At 37.8% G+C, this 15547-nt stretch overlaps 1 protein-coding gene across 1 annotated transcript; it reads right to left on the bottom strand.

Moving 5' to 3' along the window:
• Positions 1-5974: 5974 nt before the first annotated feature.
• On the bottom strand, positions 5975-15547 carry LOC138339332 (uncharacterized). The gene is made up of 8 exons (XM_069290923.1): positions 15329-15547; positions 14562-14789; positions 14252-14440; positions 9284-9373; positions 9095-9196; positions 7979-9011; positions 6396-7826; positions 5975-6288 (listed from the first exon to the last, which is right to left on the bottom strand). Exons 1-8 carry the CDS (start codon positions 15545-15547, stop codon positions 5975-5977), a joined length of 3606 nt encoding a protein of 1201 aa, XP_069147024.1.

The raw sequence follows: 15547 nt of genomic DNA, 5'->3' as shown, positions 1-15547 counted from the left end.
GGATCTGGTCTTATTATGGGAATCTGTTGCCGACTTATCTTGTGTCTCATTACCATTATGTTCAAGCTTACCACGTTGTTGATTGAGTTGAAACTGGAGTTTATTACAATCTGAGGCATTAGTCGGATTATGATCCTTTCCTATCTTAGCTCTTTCTTCGCCTGTGCCAGCAATAGTGGAAATTTGCAATTTACAGTGGTTCGAAATGTCGTAACTTGACATTTGGTCCTCCATTTCAGCTGAAACTGGTGTGTGAAGAACATTTTAACCTTGCGACACACCATCACTGTTGCAATAGATGATTCCTCCAGCTCTCAGCTGATCTGAGTTTCCATTTCTATTTGTTGGAACATCTATGTGAGTTGAGAATTCTGTAAGATGCATCTCATCTGTATTCGAGTAAACCCAATATGTGCGTCCCCACAAAACATCTGGGAAATAGTTTGCGACACCAATTTGTTGTCCAACAGTAATTTGTACAGAATTTCAGCTCGATTTCTCCTAGCTTGCACGGTGGAACCAATGGGTTTTTCATTTTATTGTTGCTTGTAAGTTTTAGTTTCCTCTTGTGTGCTTGGTTCCTTCAAATTTAACATGATTTGCTTCAAGGAGCTTGTGTCTTGTTGCCCATATGCCTCCGTCTGAACAAGATCACTATTTATCAGTTCATTCAATCTCGATTTCACAGAGTTGGAGACAGTTTCAGGGGGCGTGTTCTGTATGGGTGTGATCGTCTGGGCAGAGCGCCCCAGATATAGCTAGTCTGGTGGTCGGAGGCTGACCTCCAACGACTCACGCGCTAGGTGTAACAGCTTGGAACTAGTCGTTAGATTTTTTTGCCGAAGGAAAGTAAAGAGTATTTTTCTGGGGTTTTTCATTCATTTTTTACTTGGTGTGGTAATTTGGGACTAGAGTTTAGGGTTTAGGGTTAAGGGTTAGGATTAAGGATAGGGTTAGGGTTAGGGCTAATGTTAATAAATGGGTTAAGGGTTAAGGTTTAGGATTTTTTTAGGTTTTAGATTATGGTCTTTAGGATTTTTGGTTAAAATCTATGGTTTATTGTTTAATCTTAGGGTATTTTTATTTTAGGAATGGGTTTTGGTGTAATGGCATTGGGTTAGGTTAAGGGTAAAGATAAGGGTTAAAGTTAGGGTTTAGTTTTTATTTTCTTTCAGGGTTTGTGGTTTAGGATTTGAGGTCTAAAATATATGGTTTAGTGTTTAATGTTTGGGTTTTTATATTTTGGACTTAAGATTTTTTTAGAGATTAGGGTTTAGAGTTAGAGTAAAGATTAGGGTTCGAGTGTACTTTTTTTTAGGTCTTATGGTTAGGGGTGTTTTATTGAAGGTTTAAAATTTATGGTTTAGTACTTAATGTTTAGGTTTTGGTGTTTTTGGCTTTTTTTTTAAAAGTAGAATAACCCTTGGAGGGGTAGGGGCTGAGCGACACCCCCAGGCCTTATCATTAATACAAAAAGCAAAATGCATGGAGGGGGACATAAACCTAACCTCCAATCCTAGGTGGTTTGGACTCGACTTTCCTAGTGAAAGTCAAGCCCTCCCCTTACATGAAAGATGAAACCAAAATACTAAGCGCCTAAGGAGAGGACTCCTCTCATTACAAAGTATCTAGGAAACATAAATTAGGGAGACTCTCCCTTTACAAGAAAGTCTATAGAGCTATCTATTTCCTATTCAAAGTAGCTATACTAGTTGAGTATAGCTAAGTTGAAAAGGTAACTACATCAAGGAGGTTCAAAAATCTTCTTTGTTTTTTTTCTTCTAAAACTTGGCATGTTCAGTAGGTCCATCCGGTAATATGCATTTGCTTCTTTAGGTAGTTGATTGCTGTCGAAGTATAGTTGAGGGCCAGTTGTGTGGTGGCTGTGTTTGGATAGGGCATCTGCTACCCAATTTGCTTCTCTGAAGATATGTTGACACTTGAAATTCTGAGTTTGCATGATAAGATATTGGAGCCTTTCCATTTGATTTGAAACACTCCAGTGGTGGACTGATTTCCTTGATATCCATTGAATGACCAACTGAGAATCCAGCTCCATTATTATATTTCTGTAGCCTAGTTCTAATGCCCGAACCAATCCAAATAGAGCAGCCTCTGTTTCTGCTTTGTTGTTTGAGCCTTCACCAAGGGATGTTGCAAAAGCCATTATCAATTTGCCTTCATTGTCTCTGATTATACCCCCAGCTCCAATCTTCCCCGGGTAGTGAGAGCGCTTCCATCCGTATTTATCTTGATCCATTCTTCCGGCGGTCTATTCCATACTACCTCGCACACCTTGATATCATGTTTGCATTTTTCACTTGTATGGATGAGGGCTGTCCAGTGAGCAGGCCACTTGATGTGTGGAAAAGCATTTTTCATCATCTTGAAATTGTCCTTGTAGACAGCATATTTAACCCGACTGATGTTAGTTGCTTTTCCTCCGTATTTACATGCGCATCTATTCTTCCATAAATTCCAACATATGAAGATTGGGGTAGCTTGTAGTAGCAGCTGATGGCCAGCATTGCATGATCTGGCTGTCCACCACTGTTTCAGCCTAGCTTGCAGCGTCTGTTGGTCCTGCTGCAGCCCTGCACCTGCAGCAAAAGAGGTCCATACTTTACCTGCAAAATTTCTTGAGTTGAAGGTGTGATTTGTGCTATCCATCCCTGCTCTATCAACACAACAATAACATGGTGATGGCTCAATGCCAAAGTTAGTTAATTTTTCATTAGTAGGAATTTTTCCTTTTAAAATTCTCCATAAAAGAAAAAATGTTTTAAAAGGAATGGAATTATGCCATAAAAGAGAAAAGAAGCTGTTCTTAGGCTTTTTGTTCCTGATTTCCTCCCAAGCAGAGTGGCAGCTTAATATGCCTTGGCTATTGAGCCTCCAAACAGGCTGGTCTGGTTGATGTTGTTGCTGAGGCATTGCTGTGGCCATGATGCTGGCTAGCTGACTTGCAGGGGCCTGCTCCACCAATTTTCTGTAGTTCCAAACACCATTTTCCCAGAAGTCTGCCACCTTGCTGTTGTTAAGTCTGATATTGCTGCAGGTATGTTGTGCTAGTGGCCCTGTACCCATCCAGTTGTCCCACCAGAATGAACAATTCCCGGCTTGAAGTTGCCATTGAATGTGTTGCTCCACTTGTTGCCAAATAGCCAGCATGTATTTCCACGTTAAGGATTGTCCAGTATCCCATTTTTTGCTTACCGGATTAGATCTCTGGCAATATTTAGCTCTCAAGAAGTCTCCCCATAAGGTTTGTTTTGTTCGGAATGTCCACCATTGTTTGAATTGGAAAGATTTACAAACATCATTCAAATTTCTCATCCCAACTCCCCCTTCCTCATACGGATAGCTTAGATTCTTCCAAGAGGACCAGTGATACTTTTTGCTGTTGTTCTGCCATCCCCAGAAGAAATTCGCAATAAGCATTTGAATTTGTTTGATTATAGTATTTGGAGGGGTTACAGCACTTAGAAGATGTATAGGAAGTGCTTGGAGAACATGTTTGGATAGTACAGCCCTTCCACCAAAACTAAGCTGTTTCGTTTGCCAACCTGTAATTCTAGAGACAACTTTGTTAATAAGATCAGAAAAGTTCACATTCCTAGGCCTGCCAACAAATAAAGGGCATCCAAGGTATGTGATAGGCCCTTGTTTCTGTTTAAAGCCAGTCAACTTTTTAATTCTATCCCTAGTGCTATTGAAAGCATTAGGGTGTAGCATAAAATGACTTTTATCCCCATTGATGAGTTGTCCGGAAGTCTCTTCATACACCTTTAGAGTGTTCATAAGAAGTTTCAAGGTTTTACTTCTTCCGAAAGTAAACAGAATAATGTCATCTGCAAAACTTAAGTGATTCACTTGAGGCCCTCTTTTCTCCATGATGAAACCCTGATAATCCGAGTGATTGTGAAGTCTATTGAGAGATTTCGATAAAACTTCGGCACCTAAAATAAATAGGGCCGGCGAAAGGGGATCACCTTGCTTGAGACCTCTAGTAGACTGAAAGAAACCATATCTTTTCCCATTGATGATAATGGAATACCAGTTGTTGGCCATAATTCTCCAACACATATCAATAAACATATCATTAAACCCCATTTTCCTCAGAACCAAGCAAATATATGATGAAGACACTTTGTCATAAGCTTTTGCCATATCTAGCTTAATAATCACATTACTTCCAATATTGGGCTTCCTGATATGGTGAATGATTTCCTGGGCGAGCATGATGTTTTCAGAAATACTTCTTCCTTTCACAAAACCAGATTGGTTAGTGGAAATTAAAGACGGAAGGATAGGACTAAGTCTGGTACTCACTAGCTTAGAAATAATCTTACTAGTAAAGTTACTCAAACTTATAGGTCTAAACTCCGTAAGCTTGTTTGGATTATTAACTTTTGGGAGCAAAACTATGCAAGAATGAGAGAAGTACTTCGGAATCATTTGACCACTAAAAAAGGCATGTAGTACTTCTATCAAGTCATTCTTGATGATGTTCCAACACTTCTGAAAGAAATACCCATTCATACCATCTGGGCCAGCTGCAGAATTAGGATTCATAGAGAAAACAACCTTTTTAAGTTCATCCATATTAGGTAGCTCTGTAAGCTGAGTGTTCTGTTCCTGATTGACCATTTTAGGGATGCACTCCAGGTGATGCTCTTCAATATATTTATTCTCTCCTGTAAAGATGGTGTTGAAATGTTCACAAGCTTGTTGAGCAATATTGTTTTCACCCTGTATCCAATCCCCCTCATTAGTAACAATTTTGTGTATAAAAAGTTTCCTCCTCCTTCCCCTTATGATGGAATGAAAGTATTTGGAATTGGTATCCCCCTCTTTGAACCATTGGAGTTGAGTTTTCTGTTTCAAAATGGTATCTTCAAGTTTGAGGAATTTGATATACTGAGCATTAAGTTCATGAAGAGTACTCCTATTTGAGTCAGTTTGGTTTAGGATGTATTTTTCTTCTGCTTCATGCACTTGTTCCTCATACATCCTCACCTTTTGGAATATATCCCCAAAGTCCTTTCTAGACCAGTTACTAGGTATTTGAGAGTCTTTTCATTTTCTGATGGAATTTCCACATAGCATAACCCTCCATAAGCCTATTCCAACATTCCTTAACAGTGAGCATAAAGTTGGGATTGTCAATCCAACAATTAAGGAATTTGAAATATTTGATGTGATCAGAATCATTAGAAACCATTTCTAGCAATAAAGGACAATGATCCGACCCTGTAGATGATAAATGAGTAATAGTGGTTTGAGGCATTTTTTCTAACCATAAGTCATTAACCAAGGCTCTATCAAGTCTCTTCCAAATTCTCTGATTAATACCCCTTCTATTAGTCCAAGTATACTTATGACCACTAAAACCAATGTCAATAAGACCACAGGCTTCAATAGTTGCAATAAAGTCTATACTTTTCTTCATATTGTAAGGCAGTCCTCCTAGTTTTTCCTCCACATTCGAGATAACATTGTAGTCCCCCACAGAACACCACGGATTGTTGTTTCTAGAAGCATGATGTAGCAATTTCTCCCATAGAGGTCTCCTTAGGTATTCCTTGCATTTTGCATAGATAAATGTACTAGTAAATTGATATTGTAATTCATTGTGTTTCATGTCACAAGTGATTTGCTGTTCATCTTCATCAAGAATATTACAGTCAATATCACTGTTCCAAAAAACCCAAATCTTACTATTACAATTACTAGTAGCATTATCCATGTTTAGCTGCATTTTGAAACTATGAATATTAATACTATCTGAAAAAGGTTCCAATATCGCAATGATGGATAGATGGTGCATTTTCCTAAGTATTTTGAGTCTTTCCAGCACACCTTGGGTGTTGATACCCCTCACATTACATATGATTGTACTAATCATTGAGATGATTTAGAAGAGAATAATCTGGTGTTAGGTCTGCCTGCAGTGACAGTGTTGGCATCTTGTTTAGTGAAATGAAATCTGTTTTGTTGGAAGCTTCTTGGGGAGAGGCTCTGAGTTGTGGTAACTTGTTTTTATCTCATCCTCTAGAGAGTGATCTTTATAAGGACTAAAGGCTCTAATAAGAGCCTCACTGATCTCATCATTATCCTCATACTCTTCAAAAGATTGACTGTCACCTCCAGTCTCATCCTCAGAGTTAATTACTGCATAATCATCCAAGACATGGTCAAGATCTTTTTTCTCTTGTTGCTTCTTTTCAGCCTTGTTTGGATTGTGGGGAGTCATGTATTGGATTTGTAAGGGAGGAATATCCAGACCTTGATTATCATCAACCATAACAAATTTATTACAAGATTCTTCTTTACCTTCTTCCTCATGCTCACTATCCTTTTCTTATTGCCTATTTTGTCTCTCTTTTGTTTACTAGGCTTATTTTTGCTCTTTGGAGTATTTCCAATATCCTTAGTGTCACCATGTTTCCCTTGTTCATCACCTTCCTTTTTTCTGTGTTGCTGTTTCCCCTGTTTTGCCTTGGCAGATTGCTTCCAGATTTCTGTATTTTGATCATGCTGCTCTGACTGTTGATTCTGCTGTTTCATGTCATTTTCATCACTTCTAGAGGCTCTATGGTCAATCCTATGGTCATAATCCAACCCCTCATGCATAGCATGAGGCAAAATCCCCCCTTTGGTAACCCCATCCTGCAAGTTAGTGGTTTTCTCCTTACACCCCCCATCCATACCTCCATTAATTTCATCAGTGTGACCAGCAGTAGCATTAGAATCATTGGGGGTTCTGGGGTTTGGGAGAGATAAGTCAATACCTGGTTCCTTGCATTTATTATCTTCAGCAGCCTGCAGATTTGGTGTCTGCAAATTGTTTTGCTTATTGCCAACAGGTTGATCAATCCCTTGTTCATATGTGTTGTGATCTTCCTGATTTGCTTTCTCCCTAAATCCCTGCTGTTCTGTGTGTTGTGTCTCCTGTTGTTCCTGCATTTCAAGATATGAAAAATTATTTTGAGTAGGAATTATATTATTACCTGTACTGCTCTGTTCTTGTTGTTGGTTGTTGTTGGTATGCTGCAGAGGTGCTGTAACAGGTCTCCACACAGATTTGGAGGTGCCATATTCCTGATTCTTATGATTTCTTTTCTTCTGTGTTTGCCACTGCTCTCCTTGGTGTTCCTCTTGATGGCCTTGCTCCTCTTGTTTGTGCGTATCCTGTTTGTGTTGTAGGTGTGTCCCTTGTTCCTTTGATTGGTTCTGTTCCTCACTTTTCTTCTTCCCTTCTTTCTGATTTTTATTTGGCTGATTGGGAGGTTTTGTTGTCTCTTCTCTTGCATCTTTTTCTTGTTCCTGACTTTTTCCATTCCCTTTCTCTTTGCTGTTTTTTCCAACATTCATTTCTTTCCTTTGTTGTATTTCCTCATCTCTTCTTTTGATTGTACAAACTTCATCTTTGTGTCCTTGATGTCTACAATAGAAACGATAACTAGGGATGCCTTCATACTCCACTTTTAACCATCTTCCCTTGTTAGGATTTGAGTTTTTTAATCCCAACCACACATGAGATGGTCTTTCTTTAGTGAGGTCTACTTGAACTTTGACTCTAATGGTACTACCCCTTCTTCTTTGAGATGTGGGTGAGTCCAAGAAGAGTACTTTCCCAATACTCTCCAATATAGTTGATAGAAAGACCTTGTTGTAACAATGCCAAGGTAACCCCGGTATAGACACCCAAATAGGTACCACAGGTGTTTCCTCTTCAGGTGTGAAATCCGGAGTCCAAGCTTGTATTCTCATAGTCTGCCCCTCAATGGTCATTTTCAGTTTAGTCCACACAGTTTGGTAATCTAACTCATTATCCAAGTCAATGTAAACATGTCTAGAATTGAAATGAGTGATCTTGACCCCCCCATCAATTGAGTTTGTAAAATAAAGCTCTTCCTCACTTGTTCCATTCTAGGCATGGTGTTAGTAAACTTACCCACCAATGTAAACTTACAAATCTCAGCCAACTTAACATAATAATCATTCTCATCTATCAAAACAGCTGGAAGGCCATGCCTAGTCGTATGAACAGGTTCATTTAAGCAAATAGGAATTTCATCCTTGGCTTGATTGTATCTCAGCCTAGCTGCAAAGGATTGGACAACTGTGTATGGAGCAGGTTCATTGTTTTGATCCTTTGTGTTGCTACTATTAGGCTGTTGATTCTGCTGATTGGCACTAATCTCTCTAGTACTAGCCTGAATAATCATCTCACCCTGTTTATTAGTTCTATTAACATGAAGATTGTGATCGTACCTTGTAAAGTTGTTGGAAATTTTGGGAAAATTATTATGGTATTCTTCACTTGTTTGGTTGAATTGATTACCAGGTTTACCTCCAGGTTTGTTACTGTGTCTTTCTTGTTCCGTTTGCCTTCCATTGTTCCTTTGATGCTGATTTAATTTGGTTCCTTCACTCTTTTTCCTGCCTTCCTCAATTTGTTGTTCCTGGTTGTTGGGGTGATCAGAATTTCCAACACTTTGCTCCTGTCCTTGCTCCTTTGCATCCGCATTCTGTCTCTCTTTAACCTCTTTGATATGTATTGTTGCTGATTTACCTGCATTCAAATTAGGAGTTAACTGAGATGAATTACTTCTCATAGCAATGGAAAAGTTAGAAGCTCCATGTGTGGAGTCTGGTGAGTTTGTTGGGATGTTGTTCTTCATGTTATTATCTTGGTGATTAATCGAATCCTCCCCATGTTGATGTTTGGATTCGTTGATCCTTGTTTTTGCCTCAGTTATTGGTGACACCATTGTATTGGCACTTTGTGTTCCCCTACGATTACAACTTGTTCCTTCCCCTGCACAGACTTGTTGTTCTTGGTTATTGTTGGATTTGTGTTCAGCTGTGCTCGATTGATTGTTGTTGTTGTTGATTCCTCTATCAATATGATGCGGGGAGGTTGTTACAAGAATGTCTTGTGCCTGAGAACCCTCTTTGTTTGTGTCTTGCCATTTTTTTCGGCGACTGAGGTTGAAACCTCGCTGGAATTATTGTCGTCGATGTTTCGACTATCCATTTGCTTCGAGCTTTGGTCAAAAGGTGTGCCCTTGTTAGTGGAGCAAACCCCAGTGGTCACGACCTCTCGATTTTGACTGGAAGTGGCTCGAATCAAAGGGAGCAATTCTGGCGATTTCGTTGCGACTTCTTCAGGAATCGCCTCACGATTCTGAGTGATTGGGACGGTGGAATGATGTAATTTTTTAGCTGGTAGTAGATCCTAATGATTAGAAGTCGCTTCCCTACTCGATTCCACTCGATTCCATCCAGAATTTCTTGTGGAAATGTTTTCGTGTTCTTCAGCGAATGCCTCTTCATAAATCACAGGTTCCATCGCATCTTCCACCTGAAATTTCAAAGCATTCTGAGATTGATTATCGAGCGTGTTATGTTGGGATGAGAAGCCTATGTGAGAGCGCTCCTCCTGGGTTTGGTCCGGTGGCCATTTGACGGCTGCCGGTGGCCCACGCGCCGATGCGGCGCTGGGCGAGTGAAGTGAGTCAGCCGTTGAGAGAGAGAGCGCGTGCGAAGAGAGAGAATTTCTAGAGAGAGAAAAATCTTGGAAAATGAGGTGCGATGTGTTTTTGGCTTAGGCTTTTGGTTTTATGGTTTAGGTTAGGATTAGTGCTTAAGAAAATAGGTTTTAGGATTTGTGGCTAAGGATTTGATATTTAAAATCTATGGTTTAGTGTTTCATATTTGGGTACTTGTATTTTGGACTTAGGGTTTAGAGTTTAGAGTTAAGGGTCAGGGTGTAGGTTTTTATTAAGTTTTATGGTTCTTGGTTTAACATCTGATGCTTAAAATCTATGGTTTAGTACGTTTGGGTTGTGTTATTTTGGGCTTAAGGTTTTGAGTTTATTTTTTATGGTTAGAGTTAGGTTTAGGGTTAGGGCAAGGTTTATTTTTTAGGTTTTTAGATATAGTGTTTAGGATATGAGGTTTAATATCAATAGTTTAGTGTTGAATATTTTAGTTTTTGTATTTTGGGCTTGGGGTTTAGAGTTTATGGTAGGGTTAGGATTACAGTTAGGGTTTAGGTTGTTTTTTAGATTTTAGGGTTTTGGGTTAACTTTATCAGTTGTAATATCTATGGATTAGTGTTTAATTTTAGGATTTTGGTATTTTGGGATTTAGGTTTTAGGTTTTGGGTTTTGAATTTTTTGTTCAAAATCTATGGTTTTGTGCTTAATGTTTCAGTTATGGTATTATGGGCGTGGGATTTAAGGTGAATGGTTTAGGGTTAGGGTTTGGGTTAAGTTTAGGGTTAGGGTTAGGTCTTAGTTTTTTTTTAGGTTTTAGGCTATGTGGTTTAGTATTTGATGTTTAAAATCTATGGTTTAGTGTTGAATGTTTGGGTATCATATTTTGGACATAGGGTTTTCAGTTTGGACTTAGGGTTTAGGGTTAGGGTTACGATAAAAGTTACAGTGTAGATCTATTTAGGTTTTATAGTTCAAGGTTTAGCATTTGAGGTTTAAAATCTATGATTTAATATTTCATGTTTTTTTTAAAAAAAAAATTGGCTTAGGATTTTGGGTTTATGGTTTGGGGTTAAGGATAGGGTTAAGGTTAGCATTGGGTTTAGGGTTATGTTTATCGTTATGGTTAGGGTTAGGGTTATGGTTTTTAATTTTTTATGTTTTTGGTTTTTGGGTTTTGGATTTGAGGAATAATATCAATGGTTTAGTGTTAAATGTTTGGTTTTGGTATTTTGATATTTGGGTTTTGGGTTTATGGTTTGGTTAGGGTTAAGGTAATGTTACAGTTAGGGTTAGGTTTAGGGTTTAGATTTTAGGGTTAAAGTTAAGATTGGGTTAGGTTTAGGGTTTGTGTTAGAGATACGGTTAGGACTAGGGTTTAGGGTTTTTTTAGGTTATTCATTTTGGGGTTTAGGATTTTTATTTAAAATCTATGATTTAGTATTTAATGTTTGGTTTTTGGTATTTTGGGCTTGGGGTCTAGGGTTGATGGTTTAGGGTTAGGGTTAGGCTTAGGATTAGGGTTTAGGTTTTTTAGGTTTTAGTGATTGTGGTTTACGATTTCAAGTTTAAACTCTATGGTCTAGTGTTTAATGTCTGGTTTTTCATATTTTGGACTTATAGTTTTTATTTGGACTTAGGTTTAAGGTTTAGGATTAGGGTTTCGGTTAGGGTTAGGATGTTTTTTTTTAGGTTTTATGGTTCATGATTTTGCATTTAAGGTATAAAATCTATGTTTTAGCATTTAATGTTTTGGTTTTGGTATTTTCAACTTAGGGTTCAGGGTTAAGGTTAGAATAAAAGGTAGGGTTAGGGTTGGGGTTAGGGTTATGGTTTAGTGTTTTCTTTAGGTTTCTAGGTTTAGGGTTTTGGATTTGCGGTTTAGTATCCATGGTTTAATGTTTAATATTTTTGTTTTTGTATTTTAATAATGTGGTTTCAATTTAATGGTTTAGGTTTAGGTGTAGGTATAGGGCTAGAGTTAGGTTTAAGGTTTATTTTGTTAGGTTTTAAGGTTTGTGATTTAGGATTTGAGGTTTAGAATCTATGGTTTACTATTTAATTTTTGAGTTTTTGTATTTTGTACTTAGGTTTTTTTAATGTTTAGGGTTTAAGATTAGGGTAAATATTAGTGTTAGGGTGTAGGTTCTTTTTAGGTTTTATGGTTCAGGGTTTAGCATTTACTGTTTCAAAATTTATTGTTTAGTATTTAATGTTTGGATTTTTATATTTTGGACTTAGGGTTTTAAGGTTATTGTTTTGGGGTAGGGTTAGGTTTAGGGTTTAGGATTTTTATTTTCTTAGTGTTTGTGGGTTGGGATTTGAAATTTAAAATCTATGGTTTAGTGTTTAATGTTTAGATTCTCGTATTTTGGACTTAGGGTTATTTTTTGGACTTAGGATTTAGGGTTTAGGGTTAAGTGTTAGGGTGTATGCTTTTTTTAGGTTTTATGGTTCTGGGTTTACCATTTGAGGTTTAAAATCAATGATTTAGTACTTAATTATTGGGTTTTGGTATTTTGGGCTTAGGGTTTTGAGTTAATGGGGTAGGGTTATAGAGATTTTATCTTAGGTTTTATGATTCAGGGTTTAGTATTTGAGGCTTTAAATCTATGGTTTAGTATTTAATGTTTTGGTTGTGGTATTTTGGGATTTTTTTTTGTTGAATTACCCTTGGAGGGGTAGGTGTTGAGCAACCCCCCCCCCCCCAGGCCTTATCATAATTAACAAAAACAAAATACAAGGAGGGGGGCATAAACCTAACCTCTAACTTTTAGTGTCAATTTCCGAAAAGGAATTCAAATCCTCACCTTACACAAAAGATGAAACCAAAATACTAAGTAGTTAAGGAAAGGACTCATCTCAAGACAAAGTATCTAGGAAGCATAAAGTAGGGGGACTCTCCCTTTACAAAAAAAAGCCTATAAACTAAATTAACCTATTAAAAGTAGCTATAATTTTAATTATAGCTAAGTTTAAAGATATACAACCTCTTGGAGGCACAAAAATTTTCTTTGTCTTCCTTCTTCTAAAATTAGGCATCGCCAAAAAGTCAAACTGATAGTAGGCCTTTGCTTCTTTCGATAATTTGTGGCTATGAAATATACCTGAGGAGTGGCAATGTTGTGACTATGTTTTGACAATGCATCCGTTAGGCAATTTGCTTCTCTAAATACATGAATGCATTCGAAGTTGTGTACTTAATTGATAACATGTTGCAGCCTGGTATTTTAGGATTAAGGGTTAAGGTTTATGGTTTAGGGTTATAGTTAGGGTTAACGATAGGGTTATGGTTAGGGTTTCTGTTTTTGAGGTTTTTATGTTTAGGGTTTAGGATTTCAGGTTTAATATCAATAATTTAGTGTTTAATGTTTTTGTTTTCGTATTTTAGGCTTGGGTTTAGGGATTATAGTAGGGTTAGAGTAAGAATTAATGTTAGGCTTAGGGTTAGGGTTAGAGTTTAGGTTGTTTTTTAGGTTTTATTGTTTTGGGTTAACAATTTGAGTTGTAATATCCATAGATTAGTGTTTAATATTAGGGTTTTTGTATTTTGGGCTTTAGGGTTAGGGTTAGAGTTTAGGTTGTTTTTTAGGTTTTATTGTTTTGGGTTAACAATTTGAGTTGTAATATCCATAGATTAGTGTTTTTGTATTTTGGGCTTTAGGGTTAGGGTAGGGATAAGGATAGGTTTAGGGTTAGGGTTAGGGTTTTTGCTTTTTTTCACGTTTTAGGTTTTGGCGTTCAAAAATTTAGATCCAAAATATATGGTTTAGTGGTTAATATTTGGGTAATGGTATTTTGGGCGTGGGATTTTTTGGGAATGGTTTAGGGATAGGGTTAGGGTTTGGGTTAAGGTTAGGGTTAGGGTTTGAGTTTTTTTAGGTTTTAGGGTATGTGGTTTAGGATTAGAAGAACAAAATCTATGGTTTAGTGTTTGATGTTTGGGTAACGTATTTTGGACTTAGGGTTTTTAGTTTAGACTCAAGTTTTAGGGTTAGCTTTAAAATAAGAGTTACTGGAAAGTTTTTTTTTTTAGGTTTTACGATTCAGGGATTAACATTTGAGGTTTAAAATCTATGGTTTACTATTTAATATTTGGGTTTTGGTATTTTTTTTTGTTGAATAACCCTTGGAGGGGTAGGGGCTGAGCGACACCCCCAAGACTTATCATTAATAACAAAAACAAAATACAAGGAGGGGGTCATAAACCTAACCTCCAGACTTAAAATGCTGCGGAGTCCACTTTCCAAAAGGAAGGTCAACTCTTCCCCTTACAATTAAAGATGAAATCAAAATACTATGTACCTAATTAGAGGACTCCTCTCAATACAAAGCATCTTGGAAGCATAAACTAGGCAGAGTCTCCCTTTACAAGAAATTCTATAACTAAACTAACCTATTTAAAGTAGCTATAAGTTTAATTATAGCAATATTGAAAAGGTATAAAAACTTCAACGAGGTTCCTTAATCCTTTTGGTCTTCTTCCTTCTGAAGTTAGGCATTTGCAATAGATCAAGATGATAATATGACTTTGCTTCCTTGGTCATTTGTTGGCTATTGAAGTATATTTGAGGAATGGTTGTCTTGTGGCTGAATTTGGAAAGAGCATCAGCCACACAATTGGCTTCTCTAAAACCATGCACGCATTTGATGTTTTGAGTTTGAGAGATGAGATTCTGTAGCCTTCCCAGCTGTGTGATGATGTTCTATTGAGGGGTAGCCTTCTTTAAAATACAATTCACCACTATTTGAGAATCAAGCTCCAAAATAATGTTTCTATATCCAAGTTCAAGTGCCCAACTTAATCCAAAGATGGCTGCCTCAGTTCCAGCCATATTGTTTGTTCCTTCTCCTATTGGTGTAGTGAAAGCCATCACCATCCTGCCATGATTGTCTCTCAAAATGCCACCAGCCACACACCTCTCACTCATCTGGAGTAATTATGTCCATTTTGCTGGCCAATTAACTTGAGGGAAGGCAGTGTTAAGCATCTTGTAGTTGTCCTTGTATGTTGCATATTTGTCTCGGCTGAGGTTTTTTTTTTCTCCATACTTTGCTGCACATTTCTTCTTCCAAAGGTTCCAAAAAATGAATATAGGTGTGGCTTGTAGTAGTGTCTTGTGTGCTGCATTTCTTGGCCTGGAAGCCCACAATTGCTGGATCAGTGCCTGCGGGGAGGAGCAGTCTGGCAGCATGCCTGCAGTAGTAGCAAAACTGCTCCAAACTGCTGCTGCAAATTTTCCTTTGGTAAAGATATGCTCTATGGAATCCATTCATGACCTGTCAAAACAGCAAACACAAGTTTATGGCTTAATGCCAAAATTAGTAAGCTTATTATTAGTAGGGAGTTTACCCCTAAGGGCAATCCATAGAAAAAGGAAGATTTAAATGGAATGTTCTTATGCCATAGAAGAGAATTGAAGTGATTCTTAGACCTTTTTTCTCTAATCTCTTCCCAAGTTGATGAACAACTGAATCTTCCATGGGTGTTGAGTTTTCACACTGCATGATATGGTAGCTGCTAGAGAGGGGAGATATATGTAGCTAGTATGCTGGAGAGTTGACTGGCTGGTGCTTGCTCCCAACACTTTGCTCCAACTCTATCCCCCTTCTTCCCAAAAATCTGCAACTTTGGAATTATTGAGTCTGTTGTTGCTTGAGGTAAGGTGTGCTAATGGTCCACTGCCTAGCCAATTATCACACCCAAATGAGCAGTTTCCAGCTTGCATCTTTCATTGGCTGTGTTGCTCAACTTGTGGCCTGTTCATCAACATGTTTTTCCAAGTTAATATATCCCTAGTATCCCCTTTTTTGCTAACTGGATTGGACCTTTGGCAATATTTTGCCTTCAAGAAATCACCCCACAGTGTTTGCTTTGTTCTGAAAATCCACCATTGTTTGAATTGGAATGCCTTGCAAACATCTTTTAAGTTCCTCATGCCTACTCCTCCCTTATCATAAGGGAAGCTTAGGTTCCTCCAAGAAGCCCAATGGTATTTCTTCCTATCACTATTCCACCCCCAGAAAAAATCAGCCAT

Source organism: Solanum lycopersicum, chromosome 11, assembly GCF_036512215.1.
Source record: "Solanum lycopersicum chromosome 11, SLM_r2.1".
Lineage (NCBI taxonomy): Eukaryota > Viridiplantae > Streptophyta > Magnoliopsida > Solanales > Solanaceae > Solanum > Solanum lycopersicum.
Note: the sequence above shows the minus strand (reverse complement) of the source record. Positions and strands in the feature narration are given on the sequence as shown.